Raw genomic sequence first — 25794 nt, 5'->3', positions numbered from 1 at the left:
CAAAGGGAGCGCGGAACACAACCAGCCCGGCCCCCTGGCTTGAAAACACTCCTCCCACCTGCGGCACGACGGGTCCTAAACCCGCCTGCTACAAAGGCGCTTTATTCTGTAGCCTTGCTGTGATCTTCCCCTACACGGCGCGATATAAGTGACTTGGGACGCACTGCCCCCCTTAGGGGTGACACCGTAAATGCCTGCAGTCTGTCGGTATGCACAACGAACGACATTACTAAAACAAACGTATTGCTCGCTCGCTGCATTATCACCATTTTGAAAACAACTGGTATATTTCAGTATCATAAATGGTAAAAGATGAGGTGTTAATTTAAAAAGAAACCCACACGATGCATATTTTAAAAAATTTTAATGGCTGCCTGAATATACCTGCATAGGGTATAACCGGGGGGGTGGGGGGTGGGGTCACACAGCCAGAGGCGTATTTTGGAAAAATAGCGCCTAGGGCAAGCACTGAAATTGCGCCCCCTGTCCAAACAGCTGACACCCATCTTTCAGATAACATTACCATAATATCTGCTGAAAAATACAAGTCAAGCTCGTTAATCTTTTAATATTTCAAAAACTATTTAGCAGTGAACATAGCCAGACCAAAAAATGCTGGAAAACTACAAATTTCAGTATGATGGGGCTCATGAAAAACCCAAATACTATGTGGAGGTGTACTTGGAAACCTAAACAGAAGTGCCAGTCTAATTCTCTACTATGCATTGTAGCATCACTATTACATAAGTTTTAAAAATACATGGAGAATTTGATTTTCCCCAGATACTCCGAAAATAATGAAAGGATATGCAGAGTAAACTGTGTCACTGCTTGGAATATGTTCTAGTCTTTCAGAAAGACAGTTAAAATGAGAGAAAGAGAGCAAGAAACTCCCAGTGGCCTTAATACTAAGGATTTCACACTGATTCAAAGACAAACTCACCATTAATAGCCATATTATTAAGACATCACATTTAACTCACTTCTCACAAGAAGCAAAGTAAGAGCAAATGAATACAATCCTAGCTCATAAGCTTTAGCTCAGTATTCACAAGCCCCGATTCTCTACATAGTGCCAAACTGAATATCTGTACAGTGACTTATATTATATTATTTTTTAGCCCCTTTGGGGGCTTCCTAAAGGCCATTGGGTTTTTTTTTTTGGCAAAGATTCCCCTTCACCCTGATGGCCTCTAGGTCCTCACAGGACCATTTGAGCATGTGCGTTGGCCATTTTTAAAAACAATTGTTGCTGTTTTTTAAATGGCCGCTGAAAACAAAATGGCCACAGCGCATGCTCAAATGGCCTCTGCAAAGCCTGGCATGGCCTAGGGCCTTACAGAGGTTATTTGAGCATGCACGGTCGCCATTTTGTTTTCAGTGGCCATTTTAAAAAAAATGATTTTAAAAAATGACTCCCCCCCCCCTTCAAGAGGCTCCCAGGGCACGTGCCCTGCCTGCCTGACCCTAGATATGCCCTTGCACACAGCACACTCAGACTCTTCTTAAAGATTCACAAAATGACATGAGTAGGTGGACGTGAGTTATGCTTCCTGTTACAAATGGTCCTGATTCAGAGCTTAAATCACAGTAGGCCAGAGGGCTTAGCTTCACCTGCTAACTAGGCAGGGGTGTAGCTATAATTGAGCAGATGGTTCAAAGAACCCAACCCCCTCAGTTCCTGAGGGGCCCCCAGCTCCAACTCTTCCTTTTTTCTTCATTATCTTCCTCCCTACTAGATGCCAAGGGGAGAAGGGCGAAAACACACCCCTGTAACTAGGTAGAGGCACCTTTCAAAGTGGTGATTCTCTTATATGGGGAGAGCCATTGGCCCTATCCAGCCCCAGCACAACAACCCTCCAGTGGTTGTTGCTGGTGTCTATTTTATATATATTTTTGGTTTTTAAGTCTAATTGGGACAAGGAGGGAACCCTCTTATTATTACTGTTTTGTGTAAACTGCTTTGAGAATTTTCACCGAAAAGTCATATATAAATAGTACTAGTAGTAGCTGTAGAAATAGTTTTGTGCTGGCACTTTTTCTAGAGAGCTACAGAAGGGACCTGATCTGACCAAAATACAAAGCAGGGGGAGTTTTGGTGGAGGACTCGTAGATTTCATTAAGGGCGCTCCTACATTCCCCTCCTTCTTCATTTGAGTGCTATCTTGATCTTTATACATTGTTGGTTTTCATGGAACCCTTCTGTTTTTGTTTTTTAATCTTTCCAGTAGTACTTCTCATTGGGGTTGCTGCTGGGTTGCCCAAAATTACCCTGTTTCCCCAACTTTTGGCTTTTTTTCCTCAGGGAGACAATAGCAAAAGTTAACCTCAGGCCATTTGGGGGCTACTGTTGTTCTCCACCCCTTTGCTGCTGAGCTCCACCCCATCATCACCAGTCTTCTCCCTCTACCCAACCCTGTTCCAAGGGTTATCAGTCTTATGACATCACCAAGGACTTTTACCCACAGCAGGTTTTACCATGGGTATACAGGAAGGATTTTCTGCAAACTCAAAGTTGTCCCAAGAAACCGACACAAATAGTGGATTTTTTTTTTACCCCAGATATAAATCATGTTAAACCCTAATGCACAGTGGAAAAACCCAAATTGTGTGTGGACTGCTCCCTGATAACTCGCAGGGACTTTGGGGTAAATCTCCATTCCAGAGGAGATGTGAGTTAAAGGGCTTCAGAAGTCCCATATGAAAAGCTTCCCGGCCCCATTCAGAAATCTCTGTTTTTTAGATGCATCTGACCTCACAACCCTGCTTCTCATATATTTCTGTTAATGGTCTTTTTTCTTCTTTTCCTGAATGGGCTGGGTTCCCCAAGGTTAGTTCCTTTGCTCTGCTTCTTATCCTTTAGATCCCCCCTACCCCCAATCTTTTTGGTAATACTCATATCTGTGTTAATTATACACAGTTGTTCTTTCTGTTTCTGATCTGTCTTCTTCTCCTCTTGCTAATCTCTCATCTTGGCTTTTCACTGTTTCCTCAGGGCTCGTGGGCTAACCAGACATGAGGCTGGAAGACCAATGATTTTGCAATGTGGATTCTTTCAAATTCTTAAAAAGTGGAGTGGGATGAAATGGGGGGCAATTAAAACCTAGAAGGAGCTGTCTCACCTGCTTCATGGTAAGGCAGTCTTGAGCAAATACGTTTGTTTCATGCTCTGTAGAAACATTGTTCCTCCCATTTGTTTTAATACTTATTTCATTGCATTTACCTGCTTTTTGCCAACTTGATGAAGAAAATGTCAGAGCCAAAGAAACATCATTAGAGAATTTCTTCTAGACAAATGGGGGAAATCCTCTCACTGCAGGGACTGTACTGTATTCCTTAATTGTTGTTCTAGCCAGGGCCACCAGATGGTGTGGCAAGACAATGCCATTAAAGTTCCTTTTGAACCATGAGCCAGGATAGTGCACCATGCAAGCAAGCAAGCATGCATGCGCGCGCGTGTGTGTGTGCGCGTGCACACACACACACACACACACTCCCACTAAGACTGTTGTATATGTGTGTTGGTTTTGTAATGCAGGCTCTTTTCTACCAAACTGTGAGCAGGTTTGCTTTCAGTAAACTCTGGGAACCGAGTAGCTTCCTAGAAGCCAAATACTGATACTGGGTCTGAGCTTCCTGCAAGGGTGGTGTTTGCCTGTCCTGCTTTTCACTGATATCTCAGCAGTGAAGTACAGAACATAAACAAACCGGGCATACTGATAAGAATGGGTAGGCTCCATTAATATCCCCCCCCCACTCCCTAGAAAGCATCTTTTTGTTTACTTATTTTTAGAATGTATTAATTGCTTTTCACATAATTCCAAGGCAATGTACATAGTAAAAGCAGCAGCCAACATTCAAAGCACAGGATCAGAACCACTTAAAATAACCTTTAAAGTGATCATTAAATAGATGGACACTTGTAAGATTTTATGCTTCTTTTCAGAAGATGCTTACCCAGCATGACCTTCATTCCTGGCTCAGAGCCCACATTTTAGTTCCATTTTTCTTTCTTTCTTTTTAAAAATAATTGTTTTTGTCATAATCTATTCTGTACTCTCCCCCTGTGGGAAGCCCATCTGTTACTATGGCAACTCTGATGTCATAAAGATGGTTTTAGAGTTTAGATGGCATCCATAAGGCATAGGACAGTTATGGATTTCTGGGAGGATTGCCACTTAATATTCTGAGCCTAAAGCTGGCTATAGTATGTTACAACATTACAGTGATTTTTGACAACCAGTAATGATCTTTCAGTCTCATGCATTCCAAACCAATTCTTCTATCCTGCAGTGATCCATATTCATCCTTGCCTCTGGTCCCTGAACTCTGCCATAGCAGCTGAGCCCTCTCTTGTTCCTGTCCTCTCTGGTTACTTCCTCAAGCTCTCTCATCTTTCTGTTCTTAGGAATTGATTGAATAGCTCTTCTCTTGTGAGCGTTGCTTCATCTCCCCCTTAATCCTGGTATGGATAGCTGTAATGTGCATCTTTTGTGGGGTGTGGTAGGTAATCCTTAGGACTTTTAAAAATTTAACCAAGTTTCCCTACTAGTGTATGCTTCACTTGCAGTATTGGTAATCCTGTCTAGCCAGAGGGTAGACACAGCAAGGGTAAAGAAGACATGGTTGCAGTTAGACATTTGTTTTGGGACATGATGAACATAACAAAAGTCCTGCTGGATCAGGTCCAAGGCCTATCTAGTCCAGCATCCTGTTTCCCACAGAGTCCCACCAGGCCGCTTTCCAGATTAGCTGCCTAACAGCAGGAAAATGCTCCCTTTCAGGCAAATCTCATTCGAAACATAAACGCCAGGGGGAGCAGTCTCGCAGAAACGAACAACCTGAAAAAACAGCAACTTCTTTAGGCCGGATATACAACGTCCTGGCTATATATTGCAGCAATTAAATTCAAAACAAGGCTTTGGAAATGTGAACGGCACCCTGCTGTCTGCGGAGGGACTGTGGTGTCACAACGCAGGAAGTGCGGAAGCACACTTCTGAGATACGACGTGACCCGTGGCAGGGTCTAATCTGGACTGGAAAGTACCCAGATGAAGCAAGAGCTGAGGGTATGCCCTCTCTCCTGCTGTTGCTCCCCTGCAACTAGTATTAAGAGGCATCCTGCCTCTGAGCCTGGAAGTAAGATAGCCATCAAGACTAGTATCCATTGACAGACCTTCATGAATTTGTCTAAGTCCCTTTAAGCCATCCGAGCTGGTGGACATCACCACTTCCCATGGCAGAGAATTCCATAGATTATTTATGGAATGTGAATGTGCTGTGTGAAAAAGTACTTCCTTTTGTCAGTCCTAAATTTCCTGGCAATCTATTTCATGGGATGACCTCTGGTTCTAGTGTTGTGAGAGAGGAATTAAAACTTCTTTCTATTCACTATCTATAATGTCTCCTCTTAGTTACTTTCCCCCTAAATGTGAAAGCCCCAGCTGTTGATGGACAAAGCATAAATAACAAATTTATTGGGCGGGGGGGAGGTACATGGGATGGTGGTACTGGGATGGATGGATGGACAGGAATTTATGAGACAATGTTTAGTTTGTATAGTTCTCAGTTTTTAGTCTTTTATTAACATTTAATTTAAAAGTTTTACTTTTAATCTAAAAGTATAGAAATATTTTAAATAAATAAATAAATAAATAAAATAATTTTAAAATTAAAATTTTAAATGTGGTTTTAGCCTGGTGTTTTAGCTTGTTTAACTTTATTAATTTTTTATTTTACATTGTATCTATTTTATTAATGTTGGGGGCCACCCTGAGCAGTAGTGTACTGGCGGGGCGGGTAGAAATATTTTAAATAGATAGATTGATAATTAAGTAGGTAGGTAGTTCTAGAAATAGAAAATTAATGGATTAGGTAGATAATCTATTGCCAAGGTATTGCTTCTTCCTATCTATTATATGCATCTTCTTGGCATCCCATTAGCTGTCCTAGTATAATCTCTAGAGCAGGACTTGAGAGAATATCATACAAAGGATTACACTGAGAGACATGTCTTGTTTGGTTGTGCAGAAAGATTTTAAAATATACAGGTGTAGCTTTAGTATTCTGACAAGATTTCTATCCCATATTCTCAGCAGTCTCCTTTTGCCTTCTTCCCACCTAAGTCTTCTCTTTCATTTCTACTACACGTCTGTCCCTTTAAGAAGCAGGGCATGAGGCTGTTGCTATGGGAACTGGTGGATACATTACAGCCTCACGCTGGAAGGAAGGAAACCGCAGTGAGTCTAGAGAGCAGGCCTTGGGACTAATGTAGGGTTGGGGGTTGCTTTCTTTCTTTCGTCTTTTCGGCTCTTGCCCTCATTGGGGATCCTCATGGGTGGGGTATAAATGACTAGGGTGGGTAGCATTTGAGACACGCATTGGGAGAGGGAGTCTGGTTGCTCCAACTCATAATGTTACATCAGTTTAACAGTCATGGCTCCCCCCTGCCCCCCCCCCCCGAAAAAAAAATCTTGGAGATTTTAGCTAGTTGAAAATTCACTTTTAGAAGTCCTAGCCTAGGTATTGTTAACTGTGTTTGGGTATGTGTGTATTTATTGGTTTGTGAACTGATTGACTAAATGGTGCTGCATGTTAAATCCATGCATATGCAGTTAAGTGTATCTTATGTCTGCCATTTTGCTTGAATAATCCATATCCTCTTTTCAGAATTCTTCACTGCAGACCTTTGGAAAGTATTCACTTTCACATAGACTTGTTCAATGGCTTTAAGTTCGCATGTCTCCATAACGCAAAAAAAGACCTCAGAGGTGACACCAGAGGCCCCAATACAGAAAATCCCAGCAGCCAACAGAGTGGCAGTAGACTTCCTCTCACATATTGGTGGGTGCTCCTTTAGCTCTTGGGGGCTTGTCTGCTCTTCATCTCAAAGTTGTCTCATATGTAAGTGGGATGGTTGACAGCTGGGTGCACTTTTGTACTGCATTTTGCAAATGTCAGAGTCTTGGATATGCAGTCCCCTGTTCAACATTTTCTCAGTTCCAGAGTAGGTCAGGATGGGCAGAAATCTATCCGCTTTGAGAAAAATCATCAGGTTTCCTGCACAATCCTACAACAAAACCAAGCTCCTTATTGCAACCAGTCAGAACCCAGACTGGTGCATAGTCTCCTTCCCCATCCCAAAATTGCCCCTTCTGATTATAATTAAACCTGAGTCCTAATCTTTCATGGTTGAATTTTGACAATATGCATTTTGGCATATTTCCCCCATAAGCCCCTAAATCCCACTCTGCTTTAGAAAGAAAAGGCCGTGGTTGTAAAAGTATTGTATTGGGATAATTTCAGCTATTTTGTGAGCCGCATTGTGAGTTTGGTACAGGCCTAAAAGCAGGAGAAATGCCAATTAAATAAACAAATCATAAAAAACAAACAGCGGCTGATTCTAATGATTCTAAGAGCCCCTGGTGGCGCAGTGATAAAACTGCAGCCCTGTAACCAGAAGGTTACAAGTTCGATCCTGACCAGGGGCTCAAGGTTGACTCAGCCTTCCATCCTTCCGAGGTCGGTAAAATGAGTACCCAGAATGTTGGGGGCAATATGCTAAATCATTGTAAACTGCTTAGAGAGCTTCGGCTATAGAGCGGTATATAAATGTAAGTGCTATTGCTATTGCTATTGCTAATGGCTGTGTGGAGGTCTTTCCAGAGCAGGCTTATTCATGTCCATCCATTTATCTGATATAGGGAACAGTCTCTTTGTTAGTGATTCCTAGAAAGACTTGGGGTTTAGGCTGCCAGACAGTTTCAAACTGGTATTCTCCCCTCTCCTCAGTATCAGAAAATTAACATAGCTAGGGAACTGGGCAGGTCCTCTCACCCTTCCCAAGGGTGTTCAAAGATTCCTGGGCAAGCACAAGGCACATATAGGCCTTCTCATCTAGCAGGCCTTGAGGAGAATCTGGTTGGGTGTTGATGGTAAGTGCAGCTTGGATGGCTCCAAATTTCAGAGCTTTCTTCTTTTTGCCATTGGATTATAGATGGTTTAACAAGACCTCCAGATATATCCTGGTGTGAATCTCAGTTCCTCTGTTCATAAATTTTAGAGTTAAATTTACTCCAGCTACCAAAATATCGCTAGTCTGGACAATTTTCCATTCTGCATGGGAGCAAGTAGAACCCTGAGTGACAAAGTTTTGTGCTTTCATATCTCAGAAGCCAAAGAGCTGAAACCTTGTGTATTTGAAGAATCATTGGTTGCCATCTCAGAGACTGGACAGACCATAGGAACATTCTCAATTTCAGTGCAGATGTCCAGCTATTCACCAGAGGGCTGGGAGGAAGAAGATTGCTACATAGTCTGTGCAAAAAGCAAGGGGACCATTGATGGTGTTCCTTGCACGACGTCCATTACAGGTAACTTCGCGGTGGTAATTTTGCAAAATTGTAGAGAGAAGTGAAAGACTGAACAAACCCATGTGCCCAAATATATGTTTCAGACCTTAGATTTTAAAAGCCGTGACATGGGAACTTGAAATTACAGATACAGTGATGGAACTGTAGTATTGAGAAATGAGATTCAAGGACCGAAACGGTACAGGAAGCTAGCTAATACATTTGTTTCTTCCAAAAATTATTATTTCAGGTGCCATTCCTTCTTATTTGTACCCTGTGTTGCATCTAAGTGAGGAAAATTTTGAGCAAGTTTGCCTTCACATTAGGGCCTTTCAGTGCTGCTGAGATCTTGCTCTTCCATAATCTGTTGGAAGTGGAATTATAGCTATGGTTTCACTTGGCACTTTAATATAGTGCTATATCCCTATTACAATCCCACGGTCTATTCCCATGGGCAAAATCATAGTAAAATGTTAAAGATATGTTTACGGTACAGGAAGCTAGCTAATACATTTGTTTCTTCCAAAAATTATTATTTCGGGTGCCATTCATTCTTATTTGTACCCTGTGTTGCATCTAAGTGAGGAAAATTTTGAGCAAGTTTGCCTTCACATTAGGGCCTTTCAGTGCTGCTGAGATCTTGCTCTTCCATAATCTATTGGAAATGGAATTATAGCTATGGTTTCACTTGGCACTTTAATATAGTGCTATATCCCTATTACAATCCCACGGTCTATTCCCATGGGCAAAATCATAGTAAAATGTTAAAGATATGTTTTAAATTGTTGTAGAATTGGAATGTTCTACCTGAAGAGTAAGATAAACATTCCTTAAAGAAATAAATATGTGTACTCAGAAGTAAGTCCCATTTGGTTCTTTGGGACTTATTCTGGACTTAGAAAGTGTTTTGAGGATTGCAGTCTTCAGTCAGCAAAGGGCTCCCAACTTGGTGTTGTTTAAAGCAAGCTACTCCTGGCTGCTAGCCATTTAATGTGCCATTTCCTGTTCCCTCATCACCAACTTTAGCATAATCTCATACTGCAGAGAAGAAGGCAATGGTAAACCACTCCTGTATTCTACCAAGAAAACCACATGGCTCTGTGGTCACCAGGAGTCGACACTGAATCAATGGCACAACCTTTCCTTTCCATTGTCTCCTAACTGTAATTTACCCTTTAACCTTGTAATTTTATTTTTAATTTACTACCACAGTGGAGCTCATTTTAAAAAGATGAAAACAATTGTTTGTTTTTTATCATGCTTATACCTGTTCCCCTAAGCACCTTGTCTCAAGCACCTGTCAAGACATAGGGCTTAAGAACATAGGAAGCTGCCATATACCAAGTCAGACTATTGGTCCATCTAGCTCAGTACTGTCTACATAGACTGGCAGCGGCTTCTCGATTGCAAGTAGGAGTCTCTCCCAGGCCTATCTGGAGATGCCAGTGGAATTTGGAACTTTCTGCATGCAGATGTTCTTCCCAGAGCGGCCCCATCCCCTAAGGGGAGTATTTTACAGAGCTCACATGTAGTCTCTCATTCAAATGCAAGCCAGAGTGGACCCTGCTTAGCAAAGGGGACAATTCACACTTGCTTCCACAAGACCAGCTCTCCTCCCAAGTTTCTTGTAAGCTTTTTGTCCTTCCTTCCTTCCCTCTTGTTGCTATTTTCTGTCCATACAAGGGGACAGAATGCTGCCAGTTGATTGCTTGCAACTGCCTTTGTCCAGTCCCTTCTCCTCCCATTATCCCCACCTCCCCATTGAGTCTGATTTTAAAACAAAATTTAAAGTTCTGTGTTCATGCACATCTGGTATACCAAATTTTTACAGCATTCATCACTCTGCTCAGTCTTCTCTGTCTCTCATGGATTTTAGATTGGAGCAGTGGTATTGTTTAAGGAGAACTCGCTGATTAGAGATACTTTCATTTTTTTAAAAAGAAACTAACAAAAAAAATGTTTGATGTACTGTTAAGTGTCTCATGCTTCTCTGGACATTATTGCTGATCCTGACCATTGTCACTTCCTGTAACAGTTTCCTCCTGCCGGAAGCTTCCCCATTAATGACTAAGCTGTAATGCTGTGCACACTTTCTTATGAATAAGCCCCATTGAACATAGTGGGACTTGTGTCTAAGCAAAAATGCATCAGTTGTGCTGTTGAGACTATTTCTTCCTTTTAAAAATTTGATGTTTAACTGGCATTTTTGTGCTCTTTCAATTATTGGGGGTGCAGTAGAATAAGTAATAAAATGTAGATACAGGTCGAGTACCCCTTATCCGGACTGCTTGGGACCAACAGTGTTCCAGATTTTGGAGTCTTCTATTTACAGTACTGTACAGGGTACAGGCGGAACTCTTGCCAGAGTGTGCGAAAGTTCCAGCGGCAAGCAATAATGGCGGTGGCAAGGACGTGGATGGCTGAAGAGGCAAGCGGAGGAGGCAGGAGGCGCTGGCAGCAGTGGTGGTGGGTGGGCGGGCAGTGGGACGGCCCGGCCCTGAGAGAGGCAGCAGGACGGCCCTGGCCCTGGGGAAGGCAGCTTGACTACATTTTTTAAGTGAGCTGAGGCATTTGGGGTTTTTTTTGGTTACGGTGTGGTGTCTGGATTTCGGAGCATTCTGGATTTCGGGTGTCCAGATAAGGGATATTCGACCTGTATCACTAATATTTTTGTTTCAGCCATAAGCTATAATGGAAATCACTAAAATGCTTTAAATGTTTTGGTTTCTTGTCAGAATGGGATGAAATTTGTATACATGTTAGACCATTCTGAGGCTATTGCCTCCCAAATTTCAGAGCCATGGCTCCAGTGAGTTCTGTACAGGCACACTTTAAATTTTTGAGACTTGACTTTGACAATGTCAAAAACAGTGAAGGCTGCATTGCTTGTCAATGGAGAAGTCATGAACACCAACAACTTTTAAAAGTTTGGAGTCATCCCACTTTTTCATTTCTTGGCCGAATATGATAGATACCAGCCATATTTCAGGCAGATAGATGCAGGAGTTTCTGTGCACGCACACTTTAATGTTTTGAGGTATTGATTTTTGTGTGTTTTGCAATTTAAATCACTGCATTTGGAGCAATTGGGGCAGAAATCGTGTAAAAAACCCTACCTGGGTGCTTTCCAGATGGCGTCTTAAAATTGCTTCGCAATGTATCAGCTTGGTGTGTGTTCATACGATCTGGGTTTTGACACCATCTTGCATATGGGAACAGCAAGGTGCCGTTCGCACAGCCACAACCTGTTTTGGGATCTTATCTTAACATTTCAGGTCTAAAGCGTTTATGTGTGTTACAAAAAAGTAGCTGATTTTCTTAGTTTTGAGAACAGTTTGTAGACTTGCTGGATTTACTCAGAAACAAATTATTCAGTTCAGTGGGCTTCCTCCCAAGTAAGAGTACATAGGATTGCAGCTGTAGAAGTGTGGCTTGCACAGACAGACAATTTTTCGCAAAAAAATTTTTTAACCTAACCCAGTGCTCTTATTCAAATTGCAGTGCTACATCATGCACAAATGGGGGGCAGGTTTTGGTGGGGTCCACCCAGCGATGCAGCTGCGGGAAGCAACTGCCAAGTTGAGTGGATGCCTCCCCACCCATGCCCAAATGCATTGGGGAGGCTGGTGGACAGAGAGTCCCTTAGTCAAGGGAAGAGTGGCAAGAAAGTTGGCCATGCAGAAATTCACCGAAGGAAAGGAGGCCAGGGAAAGCCATTGGTCACCACCACCACCCTGCCCAAGGAAGTGGTGTTAAATCCGATGGCAGCTTCAAAACATTAGAATAAAAGATGTGGAATTTTACACCATTTCCTCCCACAGTCTGGAAAGTACCTGGATTGCCAGTCTCCTCTGCCCCTCTCCCACCTTCTTCAGTTGAAGTCCTATTAACAGCAGTGATGCTTATGTCTGATTAAACCTGAATGTGTGCAGGTATTTCTTTAAAAAAAAAATAGAGAGGGGGGGAACAGAAGGTCATAATAGCAATAATACTGGCCTCAGTAAAAAAACAAAGAAACTGCAGAGGGCCATGACTGGTGGCAACGATGTGTTCAGGTATGGAAGTGGGGGGTGTCCTTGGGAGCTAACCTTCTGATATACTGTATCACCTACTGTTGCAGAAAACCACTTCTCAGACCAAGATGAATTATGCTGTGGTCAGTCTAAACCTTTGCTCATTGCACAAGTTCTTCCACTTGTGCTTTCAAGTCAGAATATCTGAGCAATTAAAAGAATATCTGAGCGGTGAAACAGGTGTTTCACAGGAGTAGTGAAAATTGTACACAGGATGCTTACAACATCATCTGGACACCCTGTAAAATCTCCCATAGCAATTAGTGTTCATGATGAAATAAACCATCTTCTGGAAGCACCCTTGGAGAAAACACTTAAATTCCATTGAAATGACCTGATTTAACTAGCCTGTGCATTATTGTAGCTCTCATTGGGCTTACATTAGTATTCTGATAAGGATGCAAGGCTGGCACCTTGAGCCTTTCCCTCCAAATGCCTTGCTCAGTCTTGTTACCTTTCTGACTGACAGTAGAACAACAAAACAGACCCCTTTTCCTGCCAGATGCATCAGTTGCCAATCCACACCGAATTGCATTTAAGTTTTTAAAAAATCACCGCAATCAAGTCTGAAAAAACAGTTGAGAGGAGAACATAGAAAATACTGGAATGCACCTGTTTGGCAGTGTCACTGTCTTGATACTCTGTAAAAACTGTGAGTTTTGCCAGATAAAAGGGCTAAAGTAGAAGCAATTTAGGTTTTCCTTCTTGGTAAATTTACACATTAGCTTTAATGTGTAATTTTATTTTATACTGTTTATTTTAATCTTTAAAATTAATCTTTAAATACTGTTTATTTTAATCTTTAAAATACTGTTTATTTTAATCTTTTACCCCTTTTTATGTCAGGATGTATAACAAAGACACTGGAGACTGTGGAGCAGCACACCAAGGAAAGTGTGAGGGTAGGTATCTTGAGTTCCCTCTTTCCTCTAGCCAGCAGGAAGCCAAATGGCACCTGAACATCTGCAATCCTGACATGATTTCTGTTCTCCAAGAAATAGAATGCCACATATAAATGTATTTCCAGTGGTAGTGCCAATATATCCACCTTAAGTGGCACAGCGGGGAAATGCTTGACTAACAAGCAGAAGGTTGCCAGTTCGAATTCCCGCTGATATGTGTCCCAGACTATGGGAAACACCTATATCGGGAAGCAAGGATATAGGAAGATGCTGAAAGACATCATATCATACTGCACTGGAGAAGGCAATGGTAAACCCCTCCTGTATTCTACCAAAGACAACCACAGGGCCCTGTGGGCACTAGGAGTCGAAATCGACTTGACAGCACACTTTACTTTAGTGCCAATATACAAAGCAGAGCAAGAAGCCCTTAAAAAAAAAGTGTTCAGCACAGAAGTTTGGCAATACCATTGTTAGATCATACTGCTACTTCCATTCTGGACCAGCATATTGCCCATCCAGATTGCAGGTACTGGGAATACTGACTCAGTGCATCTGACATTTGTAAACCTTTCAGCCTGAAGCATGTCCCCTCTACCAGATGATACTGACCTGTTTTCCTGTTTTGTACCCACTCATGCAGAGCCTGATTTCTAATACTGTATGTATGCCCCTGCATGAAAGCTCTGCCCGCCACCCTGACCGCAGACCCAACCCATCCTTTCTCAAGCAACACTGCCACAAAACATTGGGGCAGGGAGGAAGGGGAAGACATTCCCATTTCACTCATGGTTCTGTAGACTATCTGCAGCTGTTGCTGAATAAGGACTGCTTTGGCTTTCTCACTGATTTGGAATCATGACATGGAGATGTAAAGGCAGTTCAGCTCCCCCTCCATACCTATAGTGAGTTTGTGGAGGGGAGGCGGGACCATGCCGCTGGCCCCTGTGTCCATGTGTTCTGTAGAATGTATGAAAGGGGAGCCTAACCACATACAGCTTGAACAGCCGACCACACAGGGTTCCCACACTGGTGGGATTGAATGCCTGCAGACTTCCCTTCCAGATCTCCCACTGAATTGGCAGATGTTGGGAACAGGACCACCAGGTTCAGTCTGCTTCTCCCTCTACATGTTTTCTATTTGTGTGGAGAGGGCAAGTGAATGGAGCTCAAGATCATTCACATGGGAGTAAGAAGTTGGGGACAAGGCAAGGACAGGAAAAGAAAGAGAGAGAGCAAAATGGGACATATGGTCCAAAGTGGGAGGTTCTGGCATTCGGATTGTTTCACTGATCAGGAGTGTAAATCTGGAGATACTTTAGCTTCTCTCATAAGACAGGGACAATTGATGAAAATAGGAGCAACAGGCTTAAACCAAACAAAAAGGCAGTCACCTATGCACTAGTAGCTATGAGATGAGATGAGAAGGTGCAACCTGAAGCCCGGGGGTCACAAAATCATATGTGTGCTTATGTTTGGAAATCTTCCCAATATCATTAATACATATTACCACCATTCACAAGTTATGCTTTTCCCATTTAGATTGTCACCATATTGAGAAGACATTCCTCCACCTCCCTACCCTAGATGTTGGCTCACCTTGCCTTGCAACTAGGTTCAGATACCATCTCTCAGGTCTCCTATCTCCTCAGGTATCCTTTCTTCACCATCTCCCCCTATGCTTTCCAGTAAAACTGAGGAAAAGCATTGCCAGTTTCACCAAACAGCTGGGTGGCGGGCAGTGAAGGATATCTGCACTTGTGAAACTAACAAGGTTTCCCTTTCACACTTCCATACAGGGAGGAGCAGTTAAAATGTGTACAATTCTATAAGAAAAAATAGTGGGTAGAGGACTAGAACAGCATATTAGACTACTTCTGGTCACAGAAAAAAACAGGAGGGTTGAAATGTGATTGTAAATCCACCTTCCAGTATGGCTATCAATTAGCTTTAAAATCTGCTGCAAACATATTTAAAATAGCATTTTCACATACACTTTATTTATTTATTTATTTATTTATATACCACCTAACATCGAAATCTCTAGGCGGTGTACAGAATTAAAACATAATATAAAATATAAAACATTTAAAATTCATTAAAAAATAAAAATCATAATAGATAAAAACACATTAAAATTTAAAAATTAGATTTCAGTTAAAAGCCTGGGAAAACAGGCACGTCTTCAGGGTCCTCCTAAAAACAAACAGAGAAGGAGATGCTCTTATTTTAGCAGGGAGTGAGTTCCAAAGCCCTGGGGCAGCCACAGACAAGGCCCAGTCCCGAGTTGCCACCAAACGAGTTGGCGGCAACCGTAACCGGATTTCACCAGATGATATTAATAGGTGACAGGGTTCACAACAGAGAAGGCGCTCTCTTAAGGACCCTGGACCTAAGCTGTTAAGGGCTTTATAGGTAATAACCAGCACTTTGTATTTCATTTGGAAACAATAGCAGCAGAAGAGCTGAGCTCAAAGGCACACTAAGAGGCACATGTAAAATCTATTTAAGATTGAGACAATGAACATAAACAGGGCTTCAAGGGATCTCAAGGTACAGGACTACTACTACCACTAATACAACTGGTTCAAGATGGAGAAATGGTCTCTCTCAAGCCTTTTTTTTCTCCATAAGCATCTTTCTTTCCAGAGGGACAGAATTCCTGCATAGAATCTTATCCCAGGCACGAGTGTAACATGGATGTTTCACCTCACTGTGCTTACTGGTACGCTTTCTACAGTTTAGGGAGCATCCCGTGGAAACCAGGACCCATGTGGTGAAACGCCAAGGGCAGCTTTTTGTGCGAAAAACCATTGTGGAAAGAAATGTGAGTAAAATGAGCTGTTCCTAAAGCGCCTGAAAAGCCAGCCCCAATCCCCTCCCTCTTCAGGTTGAGTCGGATCCCACTTATGATTCTCAGCGCTTAACTTGATATAACATACTGTACTGGGTTCAAGAGCTAGCCTCCCCTAACAAGCAGGGTAAGGGCATCTACAATCATTTGCTCAACTGGTTGTAATCAGGGCTGCTGAAGGTGGCAGAACAGGAAATGTCAATGGGGCAAGCCACAAACCTACCTCGCAGGGTTGTTGTGGGGCTATAGATTACAGAGCACTTGGACCCTGGAAAGGATTTTAACATGATAAATAACAATACCAATAAATAACAATAACAAGTTGCCCAAACCAGAAGTTGGGTAACTTCTTGTTTTTGGACTTCAGCTATTGTGACCAGCGATGATGGGAGTTGTAATCCAAAAACAAGAAGTTACCCAAGACTGAATAGTACTGATTGTATCTATTTTTTATGTTTATATTCTACCTTTTCTCCATGATGGAGCTCAAAGCTTCACACATAGCATCCTCGGGCAGTCTCCTATGCAGGCGCTGTCCAAATCACCCCTGATGAGCTTGCTAAATCATACGCCTTCAGACCATGCTCTGGGACTTTGCATTTATATAGCACATTTCAGAGCACTTCTCAGTAATCCTCACAACAGCCTTGTACATTAGAGCTGTATTACTATCCTAGCATACAAGACTGTTGTCAGTATTTTTATCCCCATATTGCAGAGATGGGCAGGGGCTGAGGCTGAAGGAGTTGTGCTGACATAACACCATCTGGTGAGCTTTTGGCTGATATGTGGTTTGACCTGAGGGCCTCTCAGTTTACCCTCTTAGCCACTTTGCTGCACTCAGAACACTCAGGGAGCATCAAGATCATGACCTCCCCCTCCCCTTGGTCCTGTGGTCAAGGAATAGCTAGATCTGTCTGGAGCTCTCGGAGTGCCTTTGCAAGCTCCAGTGTTTTTTCTCTGGGACATCATAACGTGGAGTCAGTTATTGGCTGGGATTTGATAAAGCATGTTTGTTTTCCCCTTCTTCTGTCTCGCAGGAGGAGATCCACATCGACACCTTCTCTTATAAATGTGCAAACCTCCACGGTCTAGTCTCAGAGTGTGCCAACTTTTTGCTGCTGCGGATGATGGCCAGGAAGCAGACTGTACCACAGGATGCCATTTTTCTGTCATTTGACAATAACCATCACATCTGGACCTCCACCTACGTAAGTGTGGCTGGTAGATGCAAGGACCGCATATGCCCTGTTTATGGATTCTCTACGTGAGCATCCTCAACAGCATGTCTGTAAACCCAACCCCCATGCTGACATGACTTTAAAAAAAACAAAAAACCCTCCCCAATTCTCCAAATTACAGCATTTGTCTGAAGAGACGAGCACTGTACCTGTGGAGAGATTCTTCCCACCATTAGAATACTGGGCACCCCAGCATTCCATATCATGGGCCACATCTCACCACGAGCACAGAGCTTGTCTTTTCAGACAAACGCTGTAATTTGGAGAGGGAGGGCAGAGTTTTAGTGCAAGTCACAGCAGCAGTGGGGCTTGCTGGTGTCCTCTCAGGGATGTTGTAACAGTGTCCTCACTTTCATAATGCCTGAACAGAGCTATTACCATGGGACATGTGGGACACTTCAGGCCTCTGGGCTATGTGAATGTGCAGGGGCGTTTGTCTCTTGACGCACCACTTACCTTGCTGTGCCAGCACGCTAATTCCACCTGTAAAAAATTTAAGTGAACAGAAAGGATGTGTTGTGCTACAGGGTAGGTCAGCGAAGTGAGATGCAAGACCAGGTGTCAGCAGAACTGGAGTGCAGACCCTGTCCAGGGTGCTCATTCATTTAGGTAGGCCTAGCACTTAGTGGACAGAATATTCAAGCAAAGGTGGATGTTCTCTTCCAAACTCAACAGAAATAGGCAACTTAAATTATATTTACGTTAACAATGTGCTTGCTGTAGAAATCAGGCCCTTGCTGCTTCTGCATCACATTTTACTTCCATTCCCTTTCTTCACTTTGTTCCCAGAATGCCCTGGGTTTCCAGAAGCAGCAGGTGGGCAAAGAAGAGGTGGATGTGTTTGTGATCGAGAGAGCCGTGCACTCTGTGGATGACATCCCTCTGATCTGGCAGTACTACTTCCTGTCAGATGGGTAAGAGCAAGCTCCTGGGTAATCTCTTATACCCAGCCTTTCCATGCGTGCAATGTGATTAACGCCCTCTGCCCTAGTATATCCACTAATGCTCCATTCTAGAGCTTTTCTACTAGTCTATTTCTTGGCACTTGGTGCTCTAGCCTAGTTTTCTTTGAACATCAAAGCATTAAAAAAAATTGTCGATTAGAAAAATATCTTGAGTTTATATCCTGAGTTAGCCTGTTAATTTATTCCTGCTTCCACTCTGCACAGGTTGTATGTTTGAATTCTCACTCTTTATATTCCTATACTAGCCTAAGATATTCAAATCCACATATATTCAAACCCATTAAAAAAACCTGTGTGTGTGAGACAGAGAGGTAGGGGGAAGGAGTGCAGATGTAGTGTTCTTTAGAGCTATCTCTCATCCTAGTCTTCGACAGATAGTCCAGCAGTGTACATAGTTATGTTTATCCTCACAACAACCCTGTGACGTAGGTTAGGTTGAGAGAGACATGACTGGCCCAGAGTCACCCACGGAGTTTCATGGCTGAACTCAAGTCTCCCTCATCCCAGTCCAACACTCAGTGAAGTCATTCTCATGACCAGCTGTGCCCAGGCTAGTGCAGCCCTACCCAGGTAGAGCTGGTCGTGAGAAGCGCTGGGATTAGTCCTGATCCTGCCGTTCCTCAGCCAGGTAGCTCGGGTTTTAAACCTGAACTAAAAACTCTGCAGTCCAAGCTTCCATAGAGCCAGGTGGAAGGAGCGCCCAGCAGTGGGGAAATCCCCCAATGCACTGCACTCCTCATTCAGTGCATTGTGGGATGCAGGAAGACCCAGCCTGCTTCCCCTCTCATGCTCACTGCTCCTGGAGCGCTCACAGAGTGCTTGTGTGGACACACAACGCTTCAGAGCCCGGGAGCAGATCCGATCATGTGGGGGAAGGCAGACAGGCTCCTGCCTTTCCCCCAGCCCTCGCTTGTGAGTCGTGTGAACGACCCTTATGTTGTCTATATGCTCCCAGGTAATCTTTCTCTTTGAATAGTTTCTGGTGTTTCAACTCCAAGCCTAACTTCTGACAGCATATATCTTCTGAATGGCCGGACTCTGTTAATTCTTTTCATGACTGTTGCCACAGAAGAGTTAAATGTTCCTGGGCTCTGAGAAAGTATGTAGATTCCTTCTGTTCCTCCTTTGCCCACCATCCTACTTCAGCTGCTGTGCTAAACAGGGCTCTAATTTCAACAGGATGAAGATACAGCTGGAGGGATGGGGCAAGAGGCACATCCGATGCATCCTATTTCAGTGCCTCAGGATATTTAAAGATATAGACAGTGTGTGAGGCGTTGGCAACCCTGTCCGAAAGTGAGAGAGAATAAAATGGAAAACACAATGGACAATTCAATAAGGTCATTATCACGACCAGCTCTACCTAGGTAGAGCTGCCTGATCCTGGGTAGAGCCAATCATGAGAACTGCTGAGATCGGTCCCGATCCTGGCACTCCTTGACTGGGTAGCCCAAGTTTTCTACCTGGGTTACAAGTGAGGCAGGAGGCCCCATACATGCCCTCCTATCCCACTCACCGATCATGTGGACGACTGGGCTGCTGGCAGCTCTTCCCAGGCTGCTGGCAGCCATTTCATCCATAGAGGCCAGGGGAAGTGTGCAGGGATTTCTGCAGTGCACCACACAAGCAAAATTCCTGGAGGCAGTGTGACTTTTCTCCAGCCTTTTGCTTGCCTTGCTGCTCACCACAACAGCATGTGCAAGTGTGCTGTGGCAAGCAGGGAGACAGCAGTGGTCATGTGGGGGAAGGTAGGTATAATCTGCCTTCCTCCCGGCCCCAGGACAAACGTTCATGTGAATGACCTTAGTGCTTCTCAGCATAGTGCTAGTATGGTTTTAAAGGTGCAGGAGAGGAAACAATGATACATTGCATCTTTGACACCCATAAAAACAGTTTCTCAGCTGAGTAACTGACAGAAACTGTATGGCAGAGGGAGTGTCATGGCAGAAGATGTTGCCAGTCATACTCTAGTTTGCACCATAATAATCCATCTATGGTACACCCTGGACTCCAGGGTGTCCTGTGGATGGATGATTAGCACCTGGAGAAACCAGAATCCCCTGCAGCTGCAGATCTGTCTGACTTTTACGGTTTTCCAAACAGATGCCCAGCTTGTTAGTTCTCTTTATTGTCTCTTCCACACCCAGGCATTTATCTCGTCGTGTCCAGGTTGGATCTCCAGCCATCATGGTGATCCTGAAGATGCCCATTCTGATTGACACAGGTAAAAGATGAGTCTGTGGGCTACCTTACTCATGTCATCACATTGCATTTCCCTCCTGAGATGGCTGGGAATTGTCATCCGTATGGAGTGAGATGGTGGCTGAGGCCATCTCTGTTGGGCATTGGGCAGCAGCTGGGAGCAAATTGACTGAATCAAGCAATATGGCAGAAACACTTTTCTCTTTCATTTGGGGTGTGGGTGTTTGTGTCACACACACACACACACACACACACACACACACACACACACACACACACATTTTTCTAACAGAGGCCGTCTTCTGTCCCTAAATCCCATATTCCTAACTCTCTTGTTCAATTTTCACCCTTTCCCAGATGAACCAGATCCTCGTCCAGTCTTTGACAAAATACTCCTGGACTGGGAAGAGGACCCAGAGCTGTATTCCCAGTTCTTAGACAGAAAGGTGAGCTGTGTGAGGGTTACAGACAAGCTGACAACTAGAAGATTCCTTCTCCTGTGTATGCAGACGATTGTGCATGTCAAAAGGCCAAACTACAATAAATGCAGGAGATCTGAGGCCAAATCTCCCAGTGTTTTTAGTTCTACTGAAAAGCAGTCACAAAGGGCTCCAAACTGAATCAGAACAGCAGTGCTGGAAGAGGGGAAAGGTTTGCAGCCATTGCTGTTTTCTGAATCCAAATCCCAGGGGCAGCCTTTCCATGAGGCAAGGTGAAATGGTTGCCTCTGGCAGCAGATTAGTAAGGCAGCAAGATGCTCTCCTGCCCCTTGCTTTAGGGAGAGAAGGAAAAGAAAGAGAGGAAAGCAAAAAGAAGGGGCGGGGTGGGGGGAGAAGTGGCATTTGGCACCCTGCCTCAGGCACACAGAGCCTTGAACCACGACTGCTAACTCCTCCCCAAGCTGCTCTTTTCCTTGCGATGGAATAAATATCGATATCACTGGGAAATCTTATTTGTGAAATAAGCCCAAGTATTCTTGGATTTGCTCCCTAGTAAGCTTGTTTCAGACTGCTACTTTAGTGTTGCAGAGAGAACTACATGAGACTGCAGTTTGGCACATACTATGGATTTGGAGGGAAGGCATAGTAATAACCACAGGGCATGGCTATGCCAAGAATGGCAATGAGATGCAATAGGGGAAAGGGGGTGGGGTACCAAGGAGTTTGGTACCATGTTCTGTATGTGCTGGGCATCCTAGGACATTGGAACCGTGAGGCTGTGCATCGCCATGGGCCATAAGTATTTGGAGAATGCTTGATGAGCTTATGCTAAGAGAGTAGGCTATCACATGGGTTAGGCCACTGGGGCTGAGGATGATAGGAGTCGCAGTCCAACAACATCTGGAGACCCAAGGCTGAGAACCCCTGGACTATCACATCATTTTTGCCCCAGTATGTTGCTCCAGTTGGGGGCCACTTTTTGTAATCAGGATTGGTTTCCTACTTCCTTAGGAGGAGCTGCAAGCAAGCCATGCCACCTATGTGCGCCGCCATCCAGAGCTCAGTGCCTTGCTGGCAGACTTCCTACAACTGTTACTTCTTCGCAAGCCAGATGATGTGGTCACCTTTGCTGCCGAGTTCTTTGCCCCCTTTTCAGCCCAGCGCCCACCATGCAGGTCCTTTCAGTCATCTGATAAGCCCAGTCCCTTTCGCAGCCTAAGCAGCCAGCAGAAATAACAACAAGCCATGGAATGACTCTGGGAACTGTTTCCACAAGCTACTTTGAGGCTCCTTGTCAAAAAGTGTGTATGACTACTCTTGTACTGTGGATGGCAGAGGCTCAGTTCTTGCCCTACTGTCCCTCCAGAAACTTTGGAGTGTTGTTGTGAGCAGAAACTGGTAGTATTTGCCATGCAGGACATAGCTGAACATGGAGATAGCAAGTGAGGAAGCAGTAGAAATCCCTCTGGAATGTGACATTTTAAATAAAAATGTCATTTTCTTAAGAAAAAAAAATCAAGTTGTAAAAATTCTAATTTCTGATTTTTAATTTTGATTTTAAGCAATTAAAGGTCAGAAAAAGGAGAATTGGTTGCTGGAAAGTTAAAAAAACAAAAGATTAGCCAAATGCAAACTTTTTTCAACTTTTGAAAATGGTTAACAGGTGCCTCTTAATATGAGTATTGTGGGAACTGTTGTGGAAGAACACTTCCTAGCTGATATCCAGACTAACAAAGCACGAGTGCTTCTGAAGAGCTGAACTCAGCTCTACCACTTATGAAGCAGGGTGTGTGTGTGTGTGTGTGTGTGTGTGTGTGTGTGTGTGTAAATTTTGACAACTTCCCCTTCCACCAGAAGCACTTTGGACCACTCAAAAATATGTTCCTGAGGGTTGTGCAACCCTCAGGCACATATTTTTGGTTGAGATAGAGTGCTTCTGGAGAAAGAGAAGGTCACTGAAATTTCTCTCTCTCTCTCTCTCTCTCTCTCTCTCTCTCTCTCACACACACACACACACACACACACACACACACACACACACACACACACCCCTGTGCAAGCACTATGTGTTAATATGGAAATCCTCAGAAGCACTGGTGCTAGACCAGTGCTTCTCCTGTAGCACCAGTGCTTTGTTTGTTTGGATGTCAGCCACGGTATATTATTCATACATACAGTCTCCTCCCCAGGAGTGAGCTTGGGAGGAAACAGTTCTGCACATTTGAGGCAGAAGCTGGTTGCGCACTGTGCTGACTGACTGGGAGCCTGTGATGTCACAAGCCTACTTCTACAAACACGTTTTTTCAACTCTTTAAAACAGAGTACTTTTCCATTTAAAAAGTGTAATGAGCAAACATTAAATAGGGTAAACTTGCAAGTGGCCGCTTACTTTTTTTAAAGTTAAGTCAGACAACAAACCTGAAGCAGAAGTGGAGGTACAATAAGGTTGGCTCAATCAACATTTGAATTGCTGATAGTACAGCTATCAAAAATATTACAAAGGCAGGGACCAGTCAAGCTTGCGCCACATGATCATAAAAACACGTTGAACCATCTTCCCTCCCCAGATACATGTGTAGAAACCCATCTTATTGTTTGTTTTGCCTCCCAATAGGGGAGGCAAAATAAGATTCCATTACTATTGTCTGGGGCAAATGTCAGACAGCTCTTTTGAAGGGTGAAGAAAAAAGAGTCCAGGCAACCCTCCTAGATGTTTGAGGAAAAGCAGCTAAATGAAAAGATGGCCACCATCAAAAGGTAATTAAAAAATTTTTTTTTTCATCTGAGGAAGGTGTTCCTTGTATTTAAACAGGAGCATTTGGGTTCACAGAAATGGTTTTTGTCAGTGTAAAACATTAATTAAACCTGCAAAACTGCTCATTTGGAACTTTTTAATGGGTTACTTCATATACTTTTCAGTAGAATGGTAACCTTAGAGAGTGACTCAGAACAAATTGTAAACAATTATTCTGGTACCATTTTATTCAGAAAAGTTATTTCATAACATATAAAAAGTTGAAGAATGTAATTAGATGCAAAATGGACTTTCTGAAAATGGCCAACATCCTGCCTAACCATATGCCCACACATTGGGAAGAAGCACCCTCATTGCGGAGAGCTTCCTCAGCTCTGCAGCTCTGATTGCTCAAGGGGTGATTTTTGCCAGTTCCACCTGAGAATATGTCCTTGGGGGTTGTGCAGCCCCTAGGGATATTCTTTTGGGTGGTACAAGGCACTTCAGAGGGAAGAAGAGATCAGCAAAAACCGTCCCTTGTGCAGTCACCTCTGCAGAGCTCAGCAAGCTCTCCTAAGTGGAGATGCTTCTTCCTGGCACACAGGTGCATGCTTAGGCAGGACATCAGCCAATGATAACACATTATATATAATTTATTAAAGAGTGGGGACTTAAACACCTCATAATTTTATTAAAATGCAAAGGATTTTCATCAGACCAGAAATGGCAACATCCCTGCCTGTAATTAGCAGAAAATTAGCAAGCAGAAAAACTATATTAGCAAGCAGAAAAACTGGAGGTTATAAGTGTGCACAATGTGGTAATGAACAAATGAAAATCTTTTTGGTTCTGTGTTCTAGCTCTCTCTTAGCCAATCTTTTTGAAATTTGACAAGCATCTAGCTCTCACCATGTATAGACTCTGTGCAAAACTCCATAAAGTGGAGACCTGTCATTTTCCTGTTATTACACCTTAAAGCACCATGTACATTGATGACATTATATCAAGACGGTCACTCCCCAAGTTACAAACATCCAATTTACAAACACTCATACTTACAAACAAAGCTCCATAACACCTACACACATCCACACACAATAAACACCCATCCCATATCTCCCCAAGTCTGCAAGAATGATGACGCCACGTTATACAGGATGATGAAATCCAAAGCAGACTATGGAGCAATAGATAATCTCTCCATTCTGGGCCAATGAGTGACAAAATGGAAAATAAGATTAAGCAGAGGCATGCTTACCCCTGGCCTTTGGGGCCTCCATACCCCCTGGGGGGCCCCAAATCATCTTTACACACCTGGGTGATGTGGTTTGTGCTCTCAATAACCTACATGTTAAAAAATGAAACTTAACTTGCAGAGGGGGGCCTCCAAAGGCCTTTAGGTCCAGATTCCAAAATTACCTACTTGCATCTCTGATTAAGTAAAATATGATTAATACTGCCTGCCCCGCAAACTCCAACTCCATAAATGTGCTGATTGGGTCTGAACCAGGCGCAGGCCATGAACGTGCCTCCAGGGGTGGGTGGGGAGCGGGTGGCTTCTTTAAGTGTAAACAGAGCCGGTGCTCCGTGCCGCTCAGCAGCCCCCACAGTGGGGAACTGCCTCCGCCACTAACCTAGCCGCTGGTGGGGCTCGCCTCAGTGGGAGCCAGGTGAGTGGTGGAGGTGATTCCCCGCCACAGGGGCTGCTGGGTGGCACGGAGCACCGGCTCCGTTTACACCTAAAGAAGCTGCCCACCGTCCACCCGGAGGCGTGTTCACGGCCCATGCCTGGTCTCATCCGGCCATGACTACACAGGAAAGATCTTCAGGCTCTGGTAGACAGCTCACTGAAAACATCCATTCAGTATGCAGCCTTAACTTCAAAAAGGGGAAACTCAATATTTAGAAGAATTAGATTCAGAAGGGGGATTAAAATACAATTGCCTTTATCATAATTCTTTATATAAATCTATGGTGTGGCTGCATTTGGAATACAGTTTTAAATGAATGCCTGCTTCCTTAGGAACTTGCC

The 25794-nt window shown here is 43.6% G+C and overlaps 1 protein-coding gene across 13 annotated transcripts; it reads left to right on the top strand.

Moving 5' to 3' along the window:
• The first annotated feature begins 17 nt into the window (after nucleotides 1-17).
• On the top strand, nucleotides 18-25308 carry CATIP (ciliogenesis associated TTC17 interacting protein). 13 transcript variants are annotated; one of them, XM_053269672.1, is made up of 11 exons: nucleotides 18-207; nucleotides 2996-3132; nucleotides 6670-6843; nucleotides 8172-8372; nucleotides 13271-13326; nucleotides 16067-16153; nucleotides 17221-17391; nucleotides 18211-18335; nucleotides 20534-20610; nucleotides 20946-21034; nucleotides 22040-25308. In XM_053269672.1, exons 3-11 carry the CDS (start codon nucleotides 6723-6725, stop codon nucleotides 22262-22264), a joined length of 1152 nt encoding a protein of 383 aa, XP_053125647.1. In that variant the 5' UTR covers nucleotides 18-207; nucleotides 2996-3132; nucleotides 6670-6722; the 3' UTR covers nucleotides 22265-25308. The 13 variants fall into 13 exon arrangements, with proteins under 13 accessions (XP_053125647.1, XP_053125685.1, XP_053125738.1 ...); XM_053269691.1 differs by lacking the exon at nucleotides 18-207 and adding an exon at nucleotides 281-305; XM_053269710.1 differs by lacking the exon at nucleotides 2996-3132.
• Nucleotides 25309-25794: the final 486 nt, after the last annotated feature.

Source organism: Hemicordylus capensis, chromosome 1 (assembly GCF_027244095.1).
Source record: "Hemicordylus capensis ecotype Gifberg chromosome 1, rHemCap1.1.pri, whole genome shotgun sequence".
Taxonomy (NCBI): domain Eukaryota; kingdom Metazoa; phylum Chordata; class Lepidosauria; order Squamata; family Cordylidae; genus Hemicordylus; species Hemicordylus capensis.
The sequence above is the reverse complement of the archived record's forward strand: the minus strand, read 5'-3'. Positions and strand labels throughout refer to the sequence as shown.